Source organism: Rutilus rutilus (genome assembly GCF_951802725.1).
Source record: "Rutilus rutilus genome assembly, chromosome: 2".
Classification (NCBI taxonomy): Eukaryota; Metazoa; Chordata; class Actinopteri; order Cypriniformes; family Leuciscidae; genus Rutilus; species Rutilus rutilus.
In genome coordinates this window covers 7,592,785-7,614,808 of record NC_140210.1, presented here as the reverse complement: position 1 = coordinate 7,614,808, position 22,024 = coordinate 7,592,785, and the positions used below count along the sequence as shown (strand labels likewise).

Here is a 22,024-nt window from a genome sequence, read left to right as displayed (position 1 = left end):
ATCAGAGCAGTGTGGCTATCAGTGTCTGAGGGCCACCAATGAGATTTAAAGGAACAGCTCACTTAAAAATAAAAAAAGAAGAGAGAATGCTGTTGTGTTTCTTTCTTCTGTGGAATAGTAGTTTTCATATGTTTCACCATACTGGACCATCATTTTCATATTAAACATAACTGATATTAGTGTGATGCACCATCAAGGTTTTGCACTAAATACAACTTACATTTTGATTTGTTCATCTGTTGCTCACAGGCTGTTGCTTTTAACCTTGCCAGATTGTGGTCACTGTCATTGCTTTTGTTATATTGTACGGAGCCCCTAAAGGGACGTGGTGGTGGAAAAAAATGTAGGTTGGGAGATTTTTTTTTTATTATTATTATTTTATATTTTGCGTACCCTAGCAAAACTTTTGCGTTCCCCCGAGAAACTTTGTGTTCCCTCGAAACACTTTTGCGTTCCCTCGCAAAGATATTTGCGTTCCCTTCCCACGCAAAACATGTTTTGAGCTCGGACAGACACTTCCTGTTTAATGTCCCGCTGGCAGTGTTTCAGAGCTCTGTACGTTAATGGAGCGTTTCATAGTGTTTGAACTTGGACTCAAATATAAAGAAATGCGGTCAGTGTTTAACTCAAGAAGTTCAGTGAAGTTGGCAATAAATTCACATAGGCTATTCGAACTTCCCGGATCAATATTTTTGAGCTAAACGTTGTTAAAACACAATCGACACCTGTTTACAATCACAGCAGAGATGGGACCAAGTCACACATGTGCAAGTCTCAAGTAAGTCTCAAGTCTTAACCTTCAAGTCTCAAGTAAGTCCCAAGTATTTTTTTCTTGGGCAAGTCAAGTCAAGTCAAGTCAAGTCACAGGCTATGTCAAGTCAAGTCAAGTCAAGTCACCTTATTATTATAATTTTATCTGCAGAATCTGATCTTAATAAAGTGAAAAGACAAGAAATAAGTAACTGTCAGTAAATTACAATAATTTGGATTTGCATTGTAAATACTCATGTTCAGTAAAATACATAATGGGATCAAACAAAATTGTAACTTCATAAAATTATTTATTTTTCATTTCTGCCACAGTGTTTGAAATGTTTTAAATTTTCAACATTGAGTCCATAAAACAATTAACAGCTTAACATCTAACAGACTCCTCTCTGAACACCTCCTTCTCTATCTCTCAAACACAGTTTATGTAGGCTACAACATTAAACTTTGTTACATTTCTCCTCTCTCTCTCTCTCACACACACACACACACACACACACACACACACACACACACACACACACACACACACACACACACACACACTCATTCTCGCTCTCTCTCACTCACTCACTCACTCACTCACACACACACACTCTCTCTCTCTCTCTCAGACACACACACACACACACTCTCTCTCTCTCTCACACACACACGCACGCACGCACACACACACACACACACACACACACACACACACACACACACTCTCTCTCTCTCTCTCTCTCTCTCTCTCTCTCTCTCTCTCTCTCTCTCTCTCTCTCTCACACACACACACACACGCGTTTTTTTTGACGGCCTGCTTAAGCCTCTGTTATACTCCAGTTTGGACGCGTACACGACAGCTGTGCACAGCTCGGACGCGGACTACTTTTATACTTTCTGCCGAGGTCCGCTCGGTGAAAGCGTTCAACGCATGCGCAGTAGATCGGCTTGCGCTGTTTAGCCTAGTGACCGCGCATACTTGACAGCGCAGTCATAAAAAATGGGAGGCACGCGGATGTCCGCAAGGAGCCTGATTAACACTCAAGTCATTCAAGTCATCATGTCTCAAGTCAAGTCAAGTCCCGAGTCTTCAACTTCCAAGTCCGAGTCAAGTCTCAAGTATTTTATTTTTTGTCAAGTCAAGTCACAAGTCATAAAAACAGCGACTCGAGTCGACTCGAGTCCAAGTCACCAAGTCACAAGTCCCCATGTCTGAATCACAGTAACCTAGACAACGAGCTACAACCCAATGGGCTTTATGCACAGCTGCACTACTTCCTGAACTTCAGGCAGGTCCTTTGTTTCCTGTCTGCCATTATTGGACAAACTGATTAATCCAGGTGTGCCTGACCACCTGAATTAATCAGTTTGTCCAATAATGGCAGACAGGAAACAAAGGACCTGCCTGAAGTTCAGGAAGTAGTGCAGCTGTGCATAAAGCCCATTCTCATCAAAACAAGTTTTTGTAATATCTATAGGCTAAATGGATCTCTATGAGCATGCGGCTGAGAGACAAGTTCAAAGGGACCGTTTGCAAAGTGCAATATAACCCAAAAAACGACTACAGCATCAACTCATAGTCAAAAATACAAAAATAGTCATTAACTTAAATGTTACAAACTGTAGTGCCACTCAATTCAGTTTACACATCAATGGTGACTCACTGGTCATACTACACTGCTTTTGCACATTTTATATTATGAAAAATATTCAATAAAGATTTAGTTCACACATCACTGCTTGGTTATAGGCCTACAACACTTAGTTTGCACATAAAAAATAAGTAGGCCTATTCTTTACACAAATTATATTGGTACTGTACGCAGCTTTTGCATTATATTTGCTTATGAATTTGATGGCATTACACTGTATAACAGTGTGAAGTTATTAAAAGAAATTATATATAAAAAAAAAATCTATTGATTTTATTTCATAATAAATAATCATAAAAATTATGCTTTTTTTTTTTTAATCAAACTAAGTAATGTAGTATAACCAGCAGGAGAGCAGTGATGTGTGAACTGAATTTGGTGACAGTACAGTGCGTCACAGTGAAGCTATTGAATATGTTTAATAATATAAAATGTGCAGAAGGGTTTTGGGATTTGCACTTTGCAGACGGCCCCTTATTTGGACTAGTCTCTCATTCGTCTTTAGAGACAAATTAATATTATAAAGCTCGTTTTGATGAGAATTGGGTTGTAGCTCGTTGTCTAGGTTGTGATTGTAAATAGGCCTAGGTGCAGTTTGTGTTTTAACAACGTTTAGCTCAAGAATAGGGAAGTTCGAATAGCCTATGTGAATTTATTGCCAACTTCACTGAACTTCTTGAGTTAAGCACTGACCGCATTTCTTTATATTTGAGTCCAAGTTCAAACACTATGAAACGCTCCATTAACGTACGGAGCTCTGAAACACTGCCAGCGGGACATTAAACAGGAAGTGTCTGTCCGAGCTCAAAACAGGTTTTGCGTGAGAACGCAAAGTGTCTCGGGGGAACGCAACAATTTTGCGAGGGAACGCAAAAGATTTGAAAAAATAAATTCTCCCATCCTAATTTTTTTTCCACCACCACGTCCCTTTAGGGGCTCCGTAATATTGAGTGAACTTATTGTGAAAAATTCCATTTTGTGTTCAGCTGGAAGAAAGAAGGTCAGATTTGGAATAGCTATGGGTGAGTAGCCTAAAAAATGGCTGAATTTTATTATTATTTTTTTTGGATGACATGTTCATTTAATAGTGTGCATCATCCCCCCTTCTTTAAAGGACCGCATGCCTTTGGCTCAATACACGGTCAGTACCTACCCCACTAAAATTTGTCCGGTGACCTTTCTCCTCAAAAACACACTCGCTCGCTCACACACACACACACACAAAAACAACACACACTGCTTCCCTCCCTTTTAATCTGTCAGCTCATGGGAAAGGGTCTATTTAGTCACGCCCCCTGATTGATGCAGCACCATCAATTTAACCAAGCTCTCTCTCTCTCTCTCTCTCTCTCTCTCTCTCTCTCATACACACACTGTGGCAAGCTGCTTTAATATTAATTCCTTTAATGTGTTTTTATGTTAATAGTGCTTACTTTATGTGTGTCTTCCAGACTAGTATCCCTTTTTTAATTCACTACACTCTAAAAGAAATCCAGGAGACCCATTTCTGCAACTTAAATAAATGCATGGTTACTTGCAAGTTAGAAATTCTAATGTATTGATTTACTTCACCTTTCTGTAAGGTTGAAGTTTTGTGGTTATTGTGCTGAAGAGTTGTGCATGTGCAGGTTGTGGGTGGCTATATGAAGTATACACAACAGTGACTCTATGAGCAATGACTGCGTTAACTCCATTGACAAGTAATGTTTTATTTGTTCATTAGATTTATATAAGTTAGTTTGTGTTATGTTAGCTGTTTATTTTAACAGAAAATAATAGACATGACTTTAGAGTGCTGAATTGCAGAGTTTGTGCAAACATATTCACGTTGCTATGATCAGATGATTTTCTTATACTTTAAAAAAAATGCTTGTGGTTTTTTCATTTTTGCTGTGTTTATTTTGTTATTGAGAGGAAAGTACAGCACATATTTACATATTCATCTAAACGTAACTCTTGGCAGAGTGGGCGGCATCAGATTACAGTATGTCGCTGGTCACGTATTTCGAACTTCATTTTGCCCCTAGAAGAACGAAAAAGAAATCCACTGTGAGTATATTGGGGCCTTAATGATATTAAAAACTTGCTCCCCCTAACTCACAGTTATTTGTTGGATGAACATAATTTCATTGGAGATTGTCATAGCTCAAAAAGATTGATAGTTTAATTGCCGTTAGATTAGTTGCAGTTCTTTGTTTCAGATCCCACATGTTCACTTCCAGATAGCATGCATATATATATATATATATATATATATATATATATATATATATATATATATATATATATATATATATATTTCCAGATAGCATGCATATATATATATATATATATATATAATATATATATATTTTTTCTAGTACTAACTGAATATATATATATATATATATATATATTTTTTTTATTCTAGTCAGTTTTTTTTATAGAATACATGTTAAATCAGCTTGCCATACATACACAGATAGTACACAGACAGACACACACACACACACACACACACACACACATACATGCGCACATGAGAAAGCGACAGCGGATTACAACCTCCAGCGCCCGCGCGCACATCTGCCTGGATGTTTACGTAATATATACGGTCTCTCTACGAGCTTCGGGTCAAAGAGACGGCTTCTGTTTTGATTTACACAACATCTGATATTTTTGTTACGAGCCATGTCACCGTGCGTAAATACGCGCAAGGTTTCCGCGCCGTCCCTTTAACCTGAAAACGAGGGGATTCTGTCACCTCAGTACGCAATAAGACCTTTTTTCGTCGTTAGCGACTGCGTGGACGCCACTGGTCACTTCACTGGGCATGTAAACGCGTCTTGCGCCTCTCTGCGCACTCGACCTTTCAACGATGAACGGCGAGGATGTGCTGGCGTTAACGGCACCGTTAGGTCGCCTGGTCCCCTGAAGATGCGCTGGATGTAAAAGTGTAGCCATGACCGCATGTGTGAGAGAGGGTGCTTGAGTGTGTGATTGAACAGGATGGGGAAAGAACAGGAACTCTTGCAGGCGGTGAAGACGGAGGATCTGATTACCGTCCAACGGCTCCTCCAGAGACCCAAACAGGGCAAAGCGAGTGAGTATCACACCCACCGATCTTAAATGTCTCATCACACCCTCCACACACCCCCTTGCGATTGCTTCAATGACCACTTAAACCGACGCGGCTTTTGAATATGTGATATTATATGGCAAAACACTTTGCTTTAGCGAAATAAATAAATGTGTGGTTAACAATTTCGTGCATTTTCAATCAATTCCCTCTTAAGAGCATGTAGAAAAATGACTTTGTAGGCCTTCTGTATGTTAGTGTCGTATAGCTACGCGTCTAGATTGGGAACCGAGAATCGTTTCTGGTTAAGGACCGCTTACATTTTTAAAACGTACCGAAACTAAATTATTTTTGTGGCGTTCACGAACGCTTAACGCTTTTCGTGCATTTTTTTTTCCGGAGCACCCTTTACGTCCAGTTCGATTTCTAAACGAAACGTTCCTTTAAGTGACTCAAAATCATACAGCGCGGCAGGGTCATCCAAATGACTCTAGAGTGGGTCGTTTTTTTTTTTTTTTTTTTTTTTGTTATTATCAGCGCAGACATCTACATTCGCTGATTATAACGGAAGCGTTCCACTTTTGTCGCGTCGCTCAGTATAGATGGATCGTCAATACTTGATGCTCGCTGTGGCGGGCCGCGCCAAATCCGCTTTGATGTCCAGATGAGCGCGCGCTCAGATATGGCAGGTGGCTCAAGATCGCCAAAGATTAAAGAGATAGAGTATTGAAGGAAACATGTGCAGATGGATATTGGCATTTTACAGTTATGGCTCATTAAGTACCTGACTATTCTTCATATTATATAGATTTATAATGTCGATAAATAGATACCATCTTTATATTATATCAAAGTACCTGTTATTTCTATCAGAGAGCTAGAAACGTTGTCCTTATTTTATTTCCAGCTACCTGTAGATAGATAGACAGACAGACAGACACATAGATGGATAGATGGATAGATAGATAGATAGATAGATAGATAGATAGATAGATACCATCTTGTTTGTCCATGTTGGGAAGCATGAGGCTTGGGAAGGGAAGAGGGATTATATTAGTGAAAAGCGCCAGATGTCAGAGTAATAAAGTGTGTGAGTACATGAGAGAGAGAGAGAGAGAGAGAGAGACTCAGCTGTTTGGGCGTCTGTCCATTATGACGTGTAAAGAGGCGTTCACTCTGACAATCTTTTATCATTGGAGGTCGCCTGGTCACATTACTGTTTGAAATAGGTATACGTATTGCTAAGTGCCATCATTTTATTGATGTAGGCTATATGTAGCTTGTTTTTAGTGAACTTTTAGTAGGCTATTGCATGGCCACATGCTTTTTTTCTGAGGCAAGTATAGAGGCCCATTCACACCAAGAACAAAACCTATAAATATATCCATAACAATAACTATATAGCATCCACACCAATGCACAGTAACGTTATAAGCATGCGCTGCAGTTTTGTGATCTGTCACTTTAAAGGTTCAAGGTCTTTAAAGTAGGATGGATTCTGATTGGCTGTCAGTGTTTTGATCTTTCATCAGCTGGAAAAATAGTTTTGAAAGTGATTCCATGATATAATTCCTCTGTGGCGTTATTATTATAGTTGTGGTGTGAACACTGCTATTCCTTTACATTTAGAATGATTTTATAACTGTTGTATAATTCAAACGTATAATATACATTATAGTTCTCATCCTTGAACATCCATTAAAATGTTCTGTTATCATTATAGTTATCGTCCTTGGTGTGAATGGGCCATAAAACAGACAGTTTTATCTATCTGCATCCATATTGAGAATGCAGATAGTATTTGACTGTTTTGGTGGGTCACAAATCATGCTCGTTTGGAATAGCTTTTCCTCTTATTCATACAATGATTCCTATACAGTCCTATACTATACATACAGTGACTGTTGCACAAGATCAGGCACACGCCACACAAACATACGCGGACACATGCCTATAATTGAAATGCAATTACCACTTCCAGTGCTGGGTAACATCCCAGGTGGTCAGAGATGCATCTCCTGCTATGGTAGGAGGGGCGGCCTGAAATGAAAGCAGGCCACTCTCTCTCTCTCTCTCTCTCTCTCTCTCTCTCTCTCTCTCTCTCTCTCTCTCTCTCTCTCTCTCTCTCTCTCTCTCTCTCTCTCTCTCTCTCTCTCTCTCTCTCTCTCTCTCTCTGTGTGTGTGTGTGTGAGAGAGAGAGAGGGAGAGAGAGAGAGTATTACAATAATAGCTATACTGAAGATGCCCTTCTTTTCCTTGTGTTGGTAAAGAAACAAACCTTTTTTTCTGGTGCATTTTTAGACACCATCATCTAGAAAAAAAAGAGCACAGTTTTGTTTTATGTATACCTGTAGAGTGTGTGTGCTGAATAAAGACATGAATGAAGACATATTTACCTTTGTAGATATTCTTTTAAGAGAGTAGTTATTGTTTTCCTCTGAAGGCATAGTGAGGATCAGTTGATGTGTCGGTATGCCAGACTGTATATCCTTTCTGTGATAGTTGCTAAACCCTTGCTAACACCTTTATGTCAATGTCCAATATGTTCTGCTGTTGGGCTGTAGATGTTCTCATCTCAGAAAGCTACATCATCTCTCAAGAGACTCATAAATTAAAATGTATGTTCTCTTGAACTTCCCTTGACCTTTGATACCATCTCCCTTATGCTTCCCCTGAAACTACATCAGAAAAAAAAGTGAATTTTGCACAAATTCTGCTCTGTTAATTACAATATATAATATATTGTATATCTTTATATATATGTATATGTTGTTTCAACTGTGGTGTTTGAGGGAGTGGCCATTGGCTCTTGAAGATGGATACTTAATTAGGTAGGCAGGGCAAAAAATAAGGATTGTAAATAGTTGATGCTGGGATGCACGATGATATCGGCACAACATCGGTATCGGCCGATAAAAGCTTTAAATGACCATCATCGGCATCGGCCGATATGATCATTTCTGCCGATGAGCCTTGCCGATAGGGTGGCGTGTTTCCTATGTGCACGTGACGACCGTGCATGAGGGTCAGCAACTTAACATGTGGAGGCGTTTCGAGCATGGGCGTCAGTTTGGTTTGAAATGTGCTGGGGACAGAGATGCATTCGCAAATGCATTTTCAGAAGTGCTGGGTACAATGACGCAGTAATTTTTTTTTCTCTTTCGTGCAGGTCATGTTTTGAAAGACGATGTCCTGTAGCTTACTAATGTAAACTCTCCAAGCTACTATGCTCTCCACAGAGCATAACATATTCATTTTATTTTATGTTTCGTGTTCGCATTTATGAGGAAAACCGAAAAGCACAAAGCCTTTCCAAGTGAATTTCGTTTTGTATTAATTGTATCTTAATTTTAATCAATGTTTCATCAACCAATTGCCTGGATTTAATAAATAATAAGTAAAGCAGATAATAGATAATAGATATCATGACACGGAGGCGTCCGCGATTGAACTGGAGCTAATGAAACGAAACTCAGCATAGCCTACTTGCCTCACAGACCTGAGAAATATATCTATTATCTACAGAATGCTTGAAATCATATTTTTAAACAGAACAATTCAAAACGAAAGAAAACTATGTAATCCGAAATGTGCATTTCTCTCCGGCGCGTTCACTACTGCGAAGATCGCGAGTCATCGTCAACTTCATCTTTGCAGCTGACACAGAAAACACTTGTTTATTAATAAACAATTAAAAGGTCTCCTTGCTATATTTGACATATTCATAATCATTTCTTTTGCGGTTCGTTGTGACAGCTTTTAGTTGCTTTATTGGCAACGCCACCCTTACATGTTACATGAACGGGTCGCCACTGCATCAGCACCGAAAACAGGGGAGCATTTGGTAGACCTGTTCAAGTAGAAGATGTATTTTTTATTTATTTTACTCCTAAGGACTGAAGTTTGAAGTCTGAACTTAAAAATAAAATGTGGCACTGGCATATCATTTATTCTCCAAGTGAAATAATTTGCCTATTTTTAAGGGGTGAATGTCTGTCTACATTTGTAAAAGACTTGGATTTCTCTTCAGTAAAATTAAAGTGTAAATATATCAGGGGGAAAATGTGTATATATATATCGGTATCGGCATCGGACAAAATTAGTTTGAAAATATCGGCATATCGAATATCGGCCAAAATGCAATATCGTGCATCCCTAGTAATTAATAAGGCTATAGTTGCTTTTAGTTTTAGGCTATAGTTGCTGTTTTATTTGAAGCCACCATTATGGAGGTTAGTGCTTCTACTCAATCTAAACCTTAAAGGGATACTTCAGGATTTAGCATTAAGCTTTGTATTAGTAGAAAACCTGTAGTATTTTCGAATTACCGTGCTTTCCACCCTCATATCCCCCTGAGACGAGAGATTTATGTATTTTTTGTCTGGAAAAAATCCTCCGATGACGCAAAAATCGTCATTTTTTGGCCAGAGGCTAAAGACCACAGCCAGTAGTAGGGGCTGTCCCGCATGTTTTCTACCCGCCCATAGAGGGTGGGATCTCACTCACAGAATGTACACATAGTGTCAGCCATCTTTTTTTGGAAGCTAAGCTAGCTCTTGTTCTGTGGAGAAAGCTGAGTAGTAGGAGAAAGCTGAGTAGTAGGGGTTACCATCCTCTTTTTCCCGGACATGTCCGGCCGTCGAGATCGTCCAAAATGTCCGGGATTTGTCTTTTGCTTTCTACAGTCGCCATTCATTGTTTACATGCACACCTTTTGTTTCAATCTAACTGAATTAATTCCGATTGGTGAATCTGAATGTAGTGTTTACATGAACGCTAAACAAGTGATCGGTTGAAAATTCCCGCTCCTCCGTGAGAGATACGAGACCGGTGCGTCTCACAGGATGACACGCTCAGTAATCACGGCACCGGCCTCGCGCCGTTCTCCCACGGCCCTCAGCCTCGTCCTGCTCGCCACAGTAAACATAATGAATGGCGACTGTAAAACGCAAAAGCCAAATCCCGGACATTTTGGGCGATCTCAAAATCCCGGGCAGACTCGTCACTGAGACTCACTAGCAGCCTAGACTTGTTGTTTAACTACTGCGCTCTCTTATAGGCGTGGCTTGGGAGTGGCCTCCTAGGGCAGCGAAGCAAGTGCATTCTGGGAGTTGTTGTCTTTCATCCACATGAGCCAAAAATACATTTTCTGGCTTTTCTCAGTCTAGAAAACTCAAAATAAAAAAATTATTTCACATTTCTTCTACATAAATGACCCATTTTAAATACACATTCATCTTTCCAGAGGTGAAGTATCCCTTTAAATTTGTTGGCGATACTGGGTACATTCCAACATTTCTTTTGAAGCATTGTCTGCTTTTGTGTTATATTTGTAATTTTTATGAATGAACGTGTAGATTTGCGTATAACTGACCTGATATAAAGTATGTTTAACTAGTAATTTCTATGTAGATAAATCGCTTTTGTGCTTCCACATGAAGTATTTTTTTATGCACATTAAAGTACTCTTTAAAAAAATGTGTTGCTCACCATTATCTGAACAAATTGATTCAGTAGAGCAGATGTCCATAGACCTCCCAAAAGATTAAATTAGTGCCTGTAAAAGATTCATATATCTTAAGCAGGTTGATTTGACACTGTTGCTTCGAGAAACTCCTTCTTGTTCTTGAGCAGTTAAATGTTGTTCTTGCATGGGCAGTGATCACTGATCATTGACACCAGGGCACTTAAAACACCTGCTACTGTGATTAGCATATAGAGCAGTAAGTAGATTCCAGTTCTGTTTGAGCATTTCCAAGAATTTTCCTGTTTAATATGACTGAATTAACCTGACTACATCAGATACATCAATTCATGTAATTTAATAAAAAATAGCTTCAGTAAGTGACAACACATAGTTTAACTTTTTGTGCGTGTAATACAAAGTCTTATTTGATTTGGAGATGTGAAATAATTCATTACTTCTCATGTTATTCCAGATCTTTTATGAATGACAAGCTATACGCGCAGATTCATTCAAGCAGCAGAACAGATGGAAAGCAGGGAAAAATCAAAGCATTTCAGAAGTGTTTGTTCACAGCATAAATGGTTTTCAAAAATCCATGCACAAAGAAGCACATTTGACCTATTTTTAGTATATTTCTGTCACTGATTTCATTTTCACATGGTTCCCAAAGGTCTTAAGAGAAAAAAGAAAAGTGCACTAGATGTTGGATAATTTACCAGCTAACAGCATTTGTAGTTGTGTATTTTTTATTTTTTTTAAGAATGAACATATAGATTTGCGTATAATTGACCTTATATTAAGTAAGTGTAACTAGTAATTTGACCTATTTTTAGTATATTTCTGTGAGTGATTTCATTTTCACGTTTCCCACAAGGTCTTAAGAGATAAAAGAAAATCCAAGCGGACCAGATGTTTGATAATTTACCAGCTAACAGCATTTGTAATAGTTTTAAATGGTTATTTTATTTTATTTTATGTATGCTGGTTTGTGGTTGCATTTAAAGATTAGTATATTGTAATATAGCCATAAAATAAAAGATGGATTGTTGCATCAGATATGACTGCAGAAAACTTGCTTGAGGCTAGTTTTCTTGGCCGGATTATTCGTTTTCTGTAAATGTGATTTTCTGACAGGTTAAATGCATGAGTGTCACTTTAAGAAGTGATGGGGACAGTGGAGTTGAATATGAGGATTGAATGTCAAGTATTAATCATCTGTCTAACGTGACATTTTTCAATTGGGGGTCTGTGAGGGTTCTTGAACGTACTGCTTTGGGTCAGTGGACTAAAATGTCAAAAAAAGTATTAATTTATTATTTTATCATCGTTTATTTCTAAATGCAGTTAATTTCTTCTATTGTTCTTTAACTGAAAGAAGCTACGACGTACTGTTTGCTAATGTTATAAATAGGGGCATATTATGCCCTTTTACAAAATCTCGATTTTGTTTTTGTGGTCTACTAGAATTGGTTTTCATGCATGAATGTTCAAAAAACAATAATTTTACATTACTGCAGCACCCCAGTAACGCTCTGTTTACTTCCGAAAAGTGTAATGTGCTCTGATTGGTTGGCTGGACCAGTCTGTTGTGATTGGTCAGACGCTTCGAGCGTGTTTGGGAAATGTCACGCCCCTCACCATAACTGCGAGTTTCAACACACTACTAATGCAACTCAACCAGGCCTTGACCTCTTTTTGCGCAAGCGTTGGGCGGGAATTATTTAAATGAGGAATATATATTCATTCCTGGAAGAAAACTCAAGACTACAATCGAGGCTTTTCAGAGAGTTCAGAAACAGTGCGCACTGATATAGAGAAGAACTCCTTTTTGAGTGACTTTGTGCTTTGTAACATTGCAGACCTCAAACAGCAACATTATAAAGAAAGTTGAAAATGTAGCATAAAAGCACAATAGGTCCTCTTTAATAGAAGTTATTAGGAAGAGGTTCCTAAGTTGGAAGATGTTGGCATCCTTTGGGCAAGTGTTATCACTTTGTGTATGAGGTATTTTATTTTCTAATCTTTCTATTTTAATGAACCAAACTTGCTTCTGTGGATGTTTATCAGGAGTGGCGGCCCATTTGTTTTGGGGTTTCAGTACAACAGATAGCGAGTCGGAGAAAAAAAGCTGATGCTTTCTGCTTACTGATAACAACCTCATTGAGCAGTCAGCAAAATATTAAAAATAACAAATTCCAGCACTGAGTCATTCATTATCGCATACACAAACAAAATGAAACCCATGCTTGACAATTGGAAATGCTTCCCCTGTATCAGATAAATCCTGGAAACAGGCATTGTGTTTGCAGATTCACAAACTTGAGTGATGTTTTTGGACTACAGTTACATTGCTTAACATGAACTTACTTAATTTATATTCATGTGTAACTGTTTTTCTGCAACTGTGCCTCTTCACAGGGCCTCATCTTTGCACAGTGTGTGTGTGTGTGTGTACTATAGCAGGACATTCCCAAACCAGCGAAAAGAAAATGCCAGAACACATCAGCTCAACCAGCCATGAACATCAATGCACTCTCAGAAAAAGAAAGAGGGAGTGAGAGACAGAGAAGGAAATACCATTTATCTCACCCTAAAGGAGAGCACATGAGAACACGCAAGACTTCATAGAAAGAAATTTTTGTATGCGTAGCTCACATCCAGGGAATATATATCACTGCACTACAGATATATTCACCTCAATTGAGACTGGTACATTTACACACTGGTACATTTACATCTTTTGCATTTAACTCTCTGATGGATGGTGAACACTACAGATGTGTAACTCTCTCAGAATGAATAATTTTTTTAATGATTATTTCCATATTATTAAGATATGGAATCATTATATTTGTGTTTAGAAGTTTAAATAAACACAAGTGTTGTTATTGTTAATTGAAATTGAATTAAAGTTGAAATAAAATAAAATATAAATATTATCCGAAAAGCTTGAACTTTAATAAGTTTACTAAAACTGAAATAATAAAGCTAAATAAAAACTAATAAAAATGACAAAACCACATAATAAAATAATTATTAAAACTTAAACAAATATTAAAATATAAAAGTCAGTTAAAATTATTAATAAATACTATAATAAAACCAAAATATAATTAAGAAAAAAAAAAATCCTGCATCACAGGCCATCTTGGGTCTTTTCTTTAAAGCACTGACATTCCCAATTGATGTTTTATTAGCTTGGTTATTCACCCAAAATTGTAGTCATAAGGCCACAGGTTATCATTTAGCTTTGTTCATTCAAACATTTATTGTGTATTTTTTTTTAACGTTTTTGGTTCCTTGAATGCTGTCTGACCTTAGATCAAATCAGAAGATGGAGTGAGTGTGCTTAGTTGCAGTTCAATTAATTGCATCCAGCTCTTTCATGCATCCATAACTGTCGAATCTTTAAAGTGGGTTTTACGATGGCTTCCCCTGTGCTGGTTTTGTCGTTGTCATTGTCAGATCTTCGCATTGTAAACTCAAACTGATCCGTCCGCCGTTGAAGCTGACACTGATTGGTTGGGCCGTAATTTTCCCAGACAAGGAGGTTTCATTGGACTTGAGGCCAAATGTGGAGTTGAGAATGTGAACGCTGAAGATTCATCTGTGTGTACAAGGCCAAGTGTGTGCGGTGCTGCACTTTCAACAGGGTGACACAGATTCCTGCACAGGCCGCTTACTTTGACCAGAGCCCTTGTGTCCTTCAGAAGGGCACTTAACCTTTTGCTTTGGCTCCATTCTGTGTATCAATGTTCCTGTTAGAGTCTAAAATAACAACAACTCCTGTATTCAGTATCTATCCAAGTCATAAAGGTGAAAATTGCGAAAGAAGATCATTCAGTACAAATTTAATTTTGCAACCTCCATTCCCTTGTCTAAATTGTAGATTCATATAAGCTGGTCCTTTTCATGACTAATATGAAACATTTGGAGGCAGATGTATTTCATTTATGTTAATTATTCATCTGTTTTTTTCTTCTGTTGACTTTAGTTGTCCACTTCACTGTGGCATTTCTAGAGACATTGTTGCTATGTGAAGGTAGTAGACTTTAACAGCATCCCAGTATTTACTTGGTAAAGTGTATGTGTATCCTTCCTTCCTTCCTTCCTTCCTTCCTTCCTTCCTTCCTTCCTTCTTAATTTGACAATCCAATTATTTCTGGTTAATAATTATAGTGCTTCAACTTTGATTTATTTCAGTTTATTGCCAAGACAACATTTCACATTTTTGTTTAGTTTTAGTTTTTCAACTAATATTTATATTTTGTTTTATTTCAGCTTTATTTTAATTAACCCTGTATTTTAATTAAAGAACCCTGTATAACAAACTAGCTTGTTTTAAGTATTCAGATGACATATATTAAATTAAGCAATAATATTGGTCTAAAGTTGCTTCTTCAAAAGAGTAACATATATACATTATTTGTTTTTAATTTACTCACAAGTGCACTTGAAAACCCCTTCCGTCCCCATGTTGGCAGAAGTAAAGGTATAGGAAAACAACACACACATTTCCTTGCATAACAGGCAGCGGCAGCATGGTGTGTGTGTTGTCTAGCACCTGAAGCTGTTGATGTTAATGTGTAGTAAGATATTTCAGAGGTTATGGTAGGTCAGCTGGAGTCTGGACAGCACAGGTTTTTGCTGCATTGAGCTGAGCTTGACAGGTCTTGTCTTGGAGATGAAAACAGAACAAGGCAGGCCTTCAGTAAAATGACTTGTTGTGCTGGTTCCGCGTGTGTCATTTTGTAAAGCTGTTGTGGGTTCATTCTGGGATTTGGAAAATAACATCTGAAACATCACACCAAAATAAACATTGTGCCATCATTTACTCACCATCATGTTGTTCCAAACAGGTATGTGAGCATTCAAGTCGCTACTCACAGAAAATCGTATCTATTTTATGGCTTCAGAATACTTGTAATTAAGCACATATACTTTTAATGTTGCCTTTTTGGAACTTGTCAGAGTTGTAGAGTTGCACCAGACTTTCGTAAGTTTTTACTTAAATTGGAACGTAATAAAGTCCTCACTAGGTACACATTAATACTAGCTGGTTTGTAACTAAGTCATACGTAAAGTCCCACCAAAGAGCCTTGAAACGCGCAGCTTTATTCAGTATTTTGACCTCATTTCCACAGGGCGGGACATATCGAACAGCCCCTCCCCTTTTTTTAAACAGCCAATTGTGTTTAGTTTATATCACTACTAAACTTGACTTGACTTGACTTTAAAGTAAGAAACAAAGTCAAACAGTTTTGGAACAACATGAGGGTGAATAAATGATAATAGAATTCTTGTTTGGGTGAGACTTTTCAATTTGATGCTGTCTTCAAAGGAAGCTTCACATTTTGTTCGATGATTCTGCTATGGAGAAACGGCAACAAGAACACAGCATGAAAGTACTTCATAATCTCCTACAAACATAATTTCAACTCGTTTGTGATTTTGTCCTCAGCTAGGATTGTCTCTTAAATAACTCACTGACTTTAATGAGGATATTATCAGTCTGACTCAAATAATGGGGAGATTACCCTCAAAAACATAGGGAGCATGTTTAAATAATCCTCTACACAAAGGGAAGAAAGCAGCCGCTTTGCTCTTCCAACAGTTCTTCCAGTAAATATATTTCATATGATATATATTTCAAATATATTTTATACTCAAAATATTGTGATATTGCTTGTGAAATAGTATTTGAGGTCTAAGGCTATATAGGAAAGAATTTGCTCATTGTTTTTCACTTCCACTACGTCGCATTCAAATGTGACGTAGTGAGGGGGGTTCGGGGGTATTTTGTCCCCCGAGAAAATGTGGATTTCTCGGACCTACATATGTGCATTTTAAGGTGTTTGAAGGCCAAAAAAATTGGATAACAATAGCTTTAAAAGCATGTCAGTGGGCAGTAGCATAAATTATTTGTCAAGCAGTTGACAGGTGAAATGTTCAAACACATTCGAGGACCATACAAATATTATAAATTCATCAACTCATCAACTTATATATATTTATACTTATGAATTATCAAGCCGACTAAATCACACGACTGTGCAGCAGTTCACATGCACTACAAGCTCATTATACAAAGGAAAAAAATATTACAGATCTAGACAAATTGAGTTGCTTATAGTTAAAAGAATGTCATGAACGATAATTTAGGCTAGATGTATTGATTGCATTAGTGCGTGATATTGAAGAGTGCGCGCCGCGAGCACACGGTTGACACGACAGGAAAGTTAGTTTTTCTGAGTTTTATGTTCTGACATATACCGTGACAACATCTCATCTGACAGAGGACTGTACTGCTGCTGACTGCGTTATTTATAAAAAAAAATTAATTGCTGTGAGATTGTTCGCTGTTGCCCGCAAATCCTGGAGATAGGCTGAAATCACTCACGTGGTGCGTCTCTGTGTGAGACAGATTTCAACAATCACCATTCAGAGACAGCAGCAAAGCCAAAGCACAATGAAAATAAGGCAACTTATGATTTACATGGTTTACATACATAGGCTATTGTCCGGTTTCATATTTGTCAGTCAACTTTTCAAAATACATTCGGGGCTACACTCAAAACATTCGGGGCAGAAGCCCCGGCAAAATCGGCTGGCGCCGCCTCTGCTCCTGAGATGAACAACTGGTGTTTGTGTATGTGGAAACATTGTACATGCTTAAGTACTGTTATGCATAAAACTATTTGTCAACTGAGTGACCATGGCAATGCTGAGCATCTGTATTGGCTCAGACTAGAGCCGTGTGTCCGGGCATCGGAATATTGCACATCCGTTTTTTATCCTCTTAAGGCTCTGTGTTGGTGTGTGTGTGTGTGTGTGTGTTCTGGTGGGGTAGGCTAATCCTTGAGGTGATGAGAAAAAAACAACACTGTTTCTGCTACTTGAGATCTGAAGCTGCCTTTTCTTGTTGTTACATTGGATATTATTAATATTAAATTACTTATCCCATTACTATGGTGCACATACACCAGCAAGAAGCATGTCTGCCAATCAGCATATATTTAACATTTAACAGAGTGCAACAATGCCCACTTTTCCAGTATTGTATTTTTCCAATTAATTTTTCCCATAAGGATAAAAAAAAAGTCGTTGTTAGTCGTGAACCAAACCAACTAGATCTGAGGTGAACCACAACAATGATTTGTAGCAAAAATGTAGACAAAAAGGCAAAGGTACAAGACTGTGTACATAAAGGCTTTCAATGAGAGAAAGAACTACAATCCCATAAAGCATTGCAAATGACGTAATCAAATTAAAAATTATGGAGAAATATAAAGCTATTGATTTAATTATAAATCTTTTCCTATAAATCTCTAAATATTTTATGTTTATTGCAAAATAGGCATATATATATATATACAAACAATTTTGAGAGTAAAGGGCCATTATACTTAGCCTGGAAATCCAGACCTATATCTAAAAGATTAATGGTCTGATGTCGACTAATGAAAATTGGGCGGCATCAAGCATGCATTTGAAAATCTCACTGCACGCAATTGGATAACACTACGACCAATCACAACAATAAACCCCAGCAACCAGCGGAGCTAACTGGTAGATTAGACTCTTACCGATCCGGTCCGCACAAAACAGCAAAAACGTCCTTCTTGCAAAGGAACGATTCGAGCGGCGTCTTCTGTTCCTGTTTTAGATAAAAAGTCAAGTCTAACTCGTTCATTGTACACTGAAAAAAAGGATTTGTTGAATTTAATAAAAAAATGTATGGTAAGTGGTTGCAAACAATTGATTTTAGCTACATTTAAACAAATGCATTACGTTGAACTAAAATTGATTAGGTTCAACTTAATGCATTTGTTTAAATGTAGCTAAAATCAATTGTGTGCAACCACTTACCATACATTTTTGTTAATTAAATTCAACGAATAATTTTTTTCAGTGTAGCGGCCAAAGCCGTTTCAAACAACTGGTGTTCATCCATAGCCATCTTGCAATGTTTACTAATGACTTCGACGTCACAGCGCTGTCGTCATCTCGCCTCCAGCTCGCCTATATCAGATGACCAGATGTGATTGGTGCAGCTCAGATAGAGGGGCATATTTAATTAGCATCATTACTCGACACCAGAGTAACTCGCTGACTACTGACTAATTGGAGATTTCTTTGCAGAATCATCAGAATTATGTTGTTCAGCTGTTTTTTCAAGCGTCTCCATATCTGAAAAACTGCGGAAAACTACTTTTAAACAGGAAATGATGAAATATTTACGTACATATTTACAGCGGGTCTATTCACACGGGATTAGTATTACCTGAGGTAATTATTCCGGAGCTTTTTACTGAAGGTAAAAGTCGCCGTAATCTTTACTGACATGTCCGTAATGATTACTGAGATTTGGACGGGACTAAAATCACAGAGAAGCTCTGGTAATTATTACTTTACCCCACCTCTCCATGTTAAACTTCAGTAAAAGTATAAAGCTACAGTGAGGAAAATAAGTATTTGAACACCCTGTATTTTGCAAGTTCTCCCACTTGGAAATCATGGAGGGGTCTGAAATTGTCATCGTAGGTGCATGTCCACTGTGAGAGACATAATCTAAAAAAAAAATTCCAGAAATCACAATATATGATTTTTTAACTATTTATTTGTATGATACAGCTGCAAATAAGTATTTGAACACCTGTCTATCAGCTAGAATTCTGACCCTCAAAGACCTGTTAGTCTGCCTTTAAAATGTCCACCTCCACTCCATTTATTATCCTAAATTAGATGCACCTATTTGAGGTCGTTAGCTGCATAAAGACACCTGTCCACCCCATACAATCAGTAAGAATCCAACTACTAACATGGCCAAGACCAAAGAGCTGTCCAAAGACACTAGAGACAAAATTGTACACCTCCACAAGGCTGGAAAGGGCTACGGGGAAATTGCCAAGCAGCTTGGTGAAAAAAGGTCCACTGTTGGAGCAATCATTAGAAAATGGAAGAAGCTAAACATGACTGTCAATCTCCCTCGGACTGGGGCTCCATGCAAGATCTCACCTCGTGGGGTCTCAATGATCCTAAGAAAGGTGAGAAATCAGCCCAGAACTACACGGGAGGAGCTGGTCAATGACCTGAAAAGAGCTGGGCCCACCGTTTCCAAGGTTACTGTTGGTAATACACTAAGACGTCATGGTTTGAAATCATGCATGGCACGGAAGGTTCCCCTGCTTAAACCAGCACATGTCAAGGCCCGTCTTAAGTTTGCCAATGACCATTTGGATGATCCAGAGGAGTCATGGGAGAAAGTCATGTGGTCAGATGAGACCAAAATAGAACTTTTTGGTCATAATTCCACTAAACGTGTTTGGAGGAAGAAGAATGATGAGTACCATCCCAAGAACACCATCCCTACTGTGAAGCATGGGGGTGGTAGCATCATGCTTTGGGGGTGTTTTTCTGTACATGGGACAGGGCGACTGCACTGTATTAAGGAGAGGATGACCGGGGCCATGTATTGCGAGATTTTGGGGAACAACCTCCTTCCCTCAGTTAGAGCATTGAAGATGGTTCGAGGCTGGGTCTTCCAACATGACAATGACCCGAAGCACACAGCCAGGATAACCAAGGAGTGGCTCTGTAAGAAGCATATCAAGGTTCTGGCGTGGCCTAGCCAGTCTCCAGACCTAAACCCAATAGAGAATCTTTGGAGGGAGCTCAAACTCCGTGTTTCTCAGCGACAGCCCAGAAACCTGACTGATCTAGAGAAGATCTGTGTGGAGGAGTGGGCCAAAATCCCTCCTGCAGTGTGTGCAAACCTGGTGAAAAACTACAGGAAACGTTTGACCTCTGTAATTGCAAACAAAGGCTACTGTACCAAATATTAACATTGATTTTCTCAGGTGTTCAAATACTTATTTGCAGCTGTATCATACAAATAAATAGTTAAAAAATCATATATTGTGATTTCTGGATTATTTTTTTTTTATTATGTCTCTCACAGTGGACATGCACCTACGATGACAATTTCAGACCCCTCCATGATTTCTAAGTGGGAGAACTTGCAAAATAGCAGGGTGTTCAAATACTTATTTTCCTCACTGTATATCTTTTTGATAATCAATATATTGTTCTCTGGAGAACTTTTTAAACAAGTCTATTTAATCTCATTGCTGTCTAGGAGGAACTTTTCTATGGGTTCCCTCATATGTATTTTTAGAGTCTAGTGTGAAACTGACAGTCACGTGTACGGCATGTGAGGCCAAACTAGTGGAAGAAAATGGTTGTTCTCTCCATGTTTCTCTCTCTCTCATTTTCTTTTCACAGTCAGCTTGCTTCAGCTTCAGGCCATGGCTGCTTTAAACTGAACACAGTTAGATGATGCTGAGGGATGCTGAGGGTTTGTGTGTGTGTATTGTGAGAGTGTGTGTAAATATGCAGTGCACACTAGTCCTTTTTTTGGTGGTATTGAAGAGACCGTGGTACATTTACTTTGACACAAAGAACCAAATATAACTCGCAGAATTCAAAGGGAGTAAAGTGGTAAATGTGGCAGTATATGTTCAGCATGTGCTTTGCAATTCTTCCTATATATAGTGCTCATGCTTTTGGGTCATTTTAAAATGATAATCATTAAATATAATTATAGCTATGGGTTAGAGCCTAAGAATGGGGGGAGACAATGTGTTTGCGTGTGTGTGTGTGTGTGTGTGTGTGTGTTGTTCAGATTATTGTGCTTGTCCCAGATTATGCTCCAGAGCTGAGAGATTAAATTACTTCCTTTTTAAAAAAACAAAAAACAAAACAAGCATGGAGGAATGCCATTATTATATGTATTTCTTTTCTGAATTATATATTAGGTCACTCAAATAAATTTCTCACTGTGCCATTGTGTGCAGTTCTTTATGTTTTTAAAGGTGAATCTCACATCAGTCTAAAATGAAGGGATTATATTTTTACATTACATTTTGCATAAAGAAAGGAAGACAATTTTCTCATTAGATTATTATTAAATTAAAATGAATTATTATATGTTAATGAATGAATACAACTGAAATAATATAGAATTTGTTTAGCATTACTCTAATGAGAATAAGAGTTCACATAAAACGCATTAGATTCTCATTACAATTAAAT

The 22,024-nt window shown here is 38.0% G+C and overlaps 1 protein-coding gene across 2 annotated transcripts in view; it reads left to right on the top strand.

Moving 5' to 3' along the window:
* The first annotated feature begins 4,911 nt into the window (after positions 1-4,911).
* Positions 4,912-22,024, top strand: part of LOC311286181 (caskin-1) — a 64,841-nt gene continuing 47,728 nt past the window's right edge. The window contains exon 1 of one of the 2 annotated variants that reach the window (XM_084402283.1): positions 4,912-5,487. In XM_084402283.1, the coding sequence (XP_084258409.1) occupies positions 5,394-5,487 (94 nt within the window). In that variant the 5' untranslated portion in view covers positions 4,912-5,393. The remainder of the gene's footprint in view (positions 5,488-22,024) is intronic. The other variant, XM_084402282.1, reaches the window with a different exon arrangement.